This window comes from Euphorbia lathyris, chromosome 10 (genome assembly GCF_963576675.1).
Source record: "Euphorbia lathyris chromosome 10, ddEupLath1.1, whole genome shotgun sequence".
Classification (NCBI taxonomy): Eukaryota; Viridiplantae; Streptophyta; class Magnoliopsida; order Malpighiales; family Euphorbiaceae; genus Euphorbia; species Euphorbia lathyris.
The window spans coordinates 74,180,048-74,185,743 of record NC_088919.1 but is presented as its reverse complement, the minus strand read 5'-3'; the positions used below and the strand labels follow the sequence as shown (position 1 = coordinate 74,185,743).

General features: G+C 34.7%; 1 protein-coding gene across 1 annotated transcript; it reads right to left on the bottom strand.

Annotated features, from left to right (window-relative positions):
- Positions 1-267: 267 nt before the first annotated feature.
- On the bottom strand, positions 268-1,484 carry LOC136208222 (auxin-induced in root cultures protein 12-like; the record flags this gene model as incomplete). Its single annotated transcript, XM_065999012.1, has 1 exon — positions 268-1,484. A coding segment is annotated over one exon (774 nt), but the record flags the coding sequence as incomplete, so codon positions are not given.
- Positions 1,485-5,696: the final 4,212 nt, after the last annotated feature.

Below are 5,696 nucleotides of genomic sequence, written 5' to 3'. Positions count from 1 at the left end.
TACACAACGGACACGACTGTTCATGAAAGGAGATATTTGTTGGTATATAAATTAATATATAATTTTATTCAAAATTTTCCAACATAGTCATCCCAAATGACCCAAGTAAATAATCCACACAAAATAATAATTAATATAGTTTAAATGAATTTAAGGAAAGCTTACATATATATATATATATATATTACAAAGCTAAATTAACATAAAGGATACCCAAATATAAAATAAATAGATACTTAACAAGTTATTATTAGTTATATACCTCAAAATAATTTTAAGAAATAAGTTACATAATTATACATACATTATACATATATATGGGACCAAATGTCAAAAGGGGGGTAAATTACATACGTGGTGTACAAGCTTTACCTGTCATCACACTTTGGTGTACAACCTTCAATTTTGCACACTAAAATATACAACCTTCTGTTGACTTCCCACTAAAATGTACAGCAGGTAAAAATGACCGGTCAACCCGGTTAACCACTTAGTCAACGTGACACCTCATCAATTTTCACTACTTAAAAATTAAATGTGATCCCTACATATTATTAAATTACTTTTATACCCTTAATAAAAATAAATTTCTCAATTCCATCTTTTCTATTTTTTCACATTTTCTCTCTAAATTTTATTTCTTTTAATCCATCTTCTCCACTAATTATATATATATATATATATATCTCACTAAAACCTCTCTCTCTCCTCTATCTCTCCGGCTGCCATGGAAGTTGCTTCAAAATCAACTCCGACTGCTTTCCCGTGCCCTTGCCTCCACCACCGCTGAGATTACGCCACAAATCTTCTCCCTTTCTCATGGATAATGAAATGGGGAAATTAAGTTTAGGTTTTGGCCCGTGGGCCGGCGCCGGTACCGCCGTGGGAGCAGGAGCAGGAGCACCGCCACCGGCAAACTTCAACACTCCTACATATTTTTTATTCGCCTCCCCCATTTCATGCTTGTCCGGCACACCTTTACTCACAGATGGCCCCACCTGCCAGACCTGATTCACCGTCGTCGCCCCCTCTGGCACCTTCACCGTCGTAAAAATCACAATTTTTTTGCCGTCGCTCTCCGTACTTAAATCCCAAACATCGAACGAGAGTTTGGATTGCTGTGGAAACATGCTAATATTGTACGTATTGACAATCAGCGAACCGTTTGATTGAAATGCAATTAATGCCTGAGATCCAATCATGCCAGTACCTGTAGGATTGATCGCCCAAGCCACCCAGCCCTCTGGTTTCGCCAGCGGCGAGATAAATCCGATGGAGAGGGAGGAATTGGTGGAATTGTAGGTGAAATGGAGGAAGGACTTTAGGTAAGGAAGATCAGTGCAATTTGAGAAAACTTTCTTAGATTTGAATGTCTGTGAAGTGCAGGCTAGAGAATTGGATAGAGAAATCAAAAGAGATGCAGAAATTAGAAAAGATAAAAGCAGAGTCGGTGTTGCTTTGAAGTCGGATGAAATTGAGAATTTTTTTTATTAAGGGTATAAAAGTAATTTAATAATATGTGGGGATCATTTTTAATTTTTAAGTAGTGAAAATTGATGAGGTGTCACATTGACCAAGTGGTTAACAGGGTTGAACGGTCATTTTTACCTGTTGTACACTTTAGTGGGAAGTCAACAGAAGGTTGTATATTTTAGTGTGCAAAATTGAAGGTTGTACACCAAAGTGTGATAACAGGTAAAGGTTGTACACCACATATGTAATTTACCCGTCAAAAGGGTAAGAAAAAGGGCTTAAAAGGGCATTTTTAGGTTCCAGCTTTAGTGACGGAAAATCCGTCGCTAAAAGGCTTTTAGTGACAGAAAAGTCAGAATATCAGAAACAGTCCCTATACTTTCCAGATTTATTAAAAGACTTTAGATCTAATCTATTCTATCATTTTGGTCTCCGAACTACCCAAATCGGGTCATAGTCTATAACGTAAACTCCCAAAACGATGTTTTATTTCAAAACGTTAATTAAAAACATTTTTAAATTCTAGATCTACAACGTTTTAGTCCTGAACTACCCTTAAACCGGATCACGGCTCGTATTGGGACTCAAAACGAGGTTTTTTATTTCAAATCAAAACCAAATTTTATTTAATACGAGACGAAACTTAAATAAATACGAATAAATAAATAAAAGTGACAAATGAAATAAATAACTAGAACTATCTATAAAATAAATATATAAAACTATAAATAAAATAAATAAATAAACGAAACAAATAAATTTAACGAGTCTAGTCCTCGGATAATACCTCTAAATCGGTACTGACAGTCGAAGTCGGTTGATTCCACGAGTTATGGTTTTTGGTGTTTTTCTTGTATTTTTTGTCCAATATTTAACTTTTATCAAATTTCAATTTTTAAGAAAAATAATTTTTTTCCCAAAAAAATTCTCTTTCTCTCTCTAGAAAAAAAATTTCCAAACAAAGAATCCTCTCTTTTGCATTGGAATCCGTGCCTTTTATAGGCACGGATCCCAAGGTTGGGCGACGCCCAACCTTCGTTGGGTGTACGCCCAACCTTCATTGGGTGTACGCCCAACAACTGTTGGGCGGCCTCCCAACAATTGTTGGGCGTGAACCCAACATCCGTCGGGGGTGCCTGCCCCGACATCGTTGGACGTCCGTCCAATGTCGTTAGGCGTGCGTTCAATGCCCGTCGGGCGTGCACCCGCGACGTGCCGAGCACTACGTACGGCGTTCGTGGGGCGACGCTCAACTGCCAGACGCCACGCCGGTCGTCCGCTGGCCGACATCCTCGGCCTTTCCGTCCAACACACAAAGTGGCGAAAATACCTGACGTCATCCGGGAGATACTGAGTTTGCTCGTTGGACTCGCAAGTGTCGGCTCTCCGAGATTTTTCTCGATTTTTAAATTTTCAAATTAGTGGAATCAACCGCTTTAGCCGTTTATCCTAGGTTTTTGTCACAGGTCCTCCGACTCGGTGTCTACAACCGTAATTAAATTGATTAATCGAAATTCATAAGTTGGAACTAATGACCATTTAGTGTGGCTTATTAGTTTACCAAGTGTCACACCCGGCCCTAAACAACCTCAATCGGCATCGGGCGTGAAATAGAAAGATCATAATCAATACTTAGGAGTCTCCAATTTATCCCAATATCATAATATCATATTTATTTATTTCTATTGGCCTTCCTCTCCAATATATATTCTAAAATAACTCATATTCCTACTACATTAGTCATTCGGGAACCTCAACATATATTTACCAACTCCATTATATTACACTTGAAATACCAAGGTTCTAACCATAATTCTAATAATAAGCAGTCAACTTCCAAACCTCGCCTAAACGGTCGATAACCTTCTCTATATCCTGTACTTTCTCACCTAAAAACATTAAAACATTTAAAAACGTGAGACAAAAATCTCAGTAAGAAACTATCAGCTATAAAAACCAACTTTACTTAACATAGCTACATATATACCTTTATAAAGGGATTTAATCAAAACCTTCTCAAATATACTCAAAACTTAACGTTTCATCAAACCATTTCATAATCAAATAAATCTTTTATCAAACCAACTTGTAATCAAATAAATGTTTTATCAAACCAACTCGTAATCAATCAAACGTAAAACCTTATATCAAAATCAATCATAACCGAAAACATAATCCAAATGAACTTAAAACATTGTATCCATCCTCGAGTTTCTCCCCTTAAGTATCAATCCATAACCACATATATAGTCGAGACGTCTCTTAACATTGCCTATCCCATATGGTCTTACCCAACACTTCGCTGCCATACCTAATAGGTCTTCAGACTGTGTACACAGGCCATATCCCTCACTGAACATGGTCTTCAAATATAAAACCACCAATCCGGATAACTCTCGATGGATATAAAATCATAACGTGCTCAAATTTCCTTTTACAGTCAAATTCCAAACTATTTCATAACCATAAATCATTTGGCTACAATTAGCTCTTTTGTATCATAAAAATGATATTTGGACTTCAATCCAAAATACTAACAACAATAACCGCAACAGATTTCTCAATCCAAAAACAATTCGTAAGAAATCATCAAATTCATTTTGTTCAATACATATATATATATTGAAACCAAAAACGTGTATATATATATATATATATATATATATATATATATATATATATATATATATATATATGTAAATCAACCAGATTAAGCCTTAAATCAACATAATCAAGTAAAATCTGAAGTTCACATAGAAGCATAGGCAATAGCTTCATTTGAACCATAATTTCACAATAAAAGCAAGATCGTGAAAAACCCCAATTTCCAAAATACTTGTATAAACCCTAAAATATCAATTTCTGCAAATTCTTTGATTAGATATATATCTATATACATAAAACTCAAAATATAGTTGATAGTTGCTTACCTTGGTCACTAATTGAACAAAATACACCCGATCGATTCGCCGCTAAATTCTATCTAAGACGTTTCCTCCAAACACTTCCGAAACTCAAAAACTCTTCGGTTAGGACTTAGAACTATGTATAAGGATGCTAAGGTTTAAATATCAAGTGATTTGGACGGTCGAATCTCCGTAAATCAAAGAAACGGTGGAGAAACGGTTCAGAGAAAACTGATGAATTCAAAATGAATTTAAAAAGAAAAGAAAAGAAAAAATGGATAAGATCTGCCTCTTGCGTAGGTTTCGTTTTATATATACCAAATCTGGCGAATATCCGGTTTGATCCTCCATCTTTATATAATCTTTTAAAAAGTATCCTAAACTTTTAATTTACATCTAAAACCATCGAATTAACCCCAAACTTTTCCTATAACACCAAGTTAATATCACACGCCTAATAATTATAATATATACTAATATCAAGATATAAATTCTAGAAATTTAGACCCGGCCGTGACAATTCTCCACACCTTAAGAAAATTTCGTCCTCGAAATTCACGTTTTCTAATCAAAATTTTCTTCCTCAAATAATCTCAAAGATCACAAATTTTTTTCAAATTATCAAGATTCCTCATAATCATCATAAGACCACAAATTCTAATGTTTCCTTCCATTAACTTCATCATTTATTAATATCGACATCTTTGTAACAATCATTTAAATATACTCTTAGTAACTCTAAACTTCAACCTAGTTAATTCCATCACCATAATCCACAATAAAACTTCAAATATAATTCATATCTTCCATAATACACTAAATTCATGTTATAATCTCTCAATTATTAATCAACTTCTAAACTCATTAAATGAAACTTTCATATTTTATCTATCTCCATCCCAGATCTATTATCTTCAATTTATCACTTTATCATTTCCTCAATCTCCTATAGTCCTAAGAAGACCAACTTATCATGTAAACCAGTAGCAATGTCTCTCAGATAAGGAGAAAGATCAAAGTAAAAACCAAATTCTGGTTTAACGCTAAAATGACCAACATATGCCGTTTTCAGCATAACTTTTTCATACGGAGTCCGATTAAGGTGATTCAAAAACCCTTGGAAACGTAAGATAATAATAAAGAACTTTCATTTAGGACTCCATGACAGATTCGGCCTATATCTGATCGAAAAATGCATCATAAGATTCAGATACGAATCTGATTCTCCCACAACACCTATATAGACAATTCTCTATTATCTCTAGCTCAAAGTTATAATTTACTCATATCTCATGTATATATGGTTGTAAGCTAACT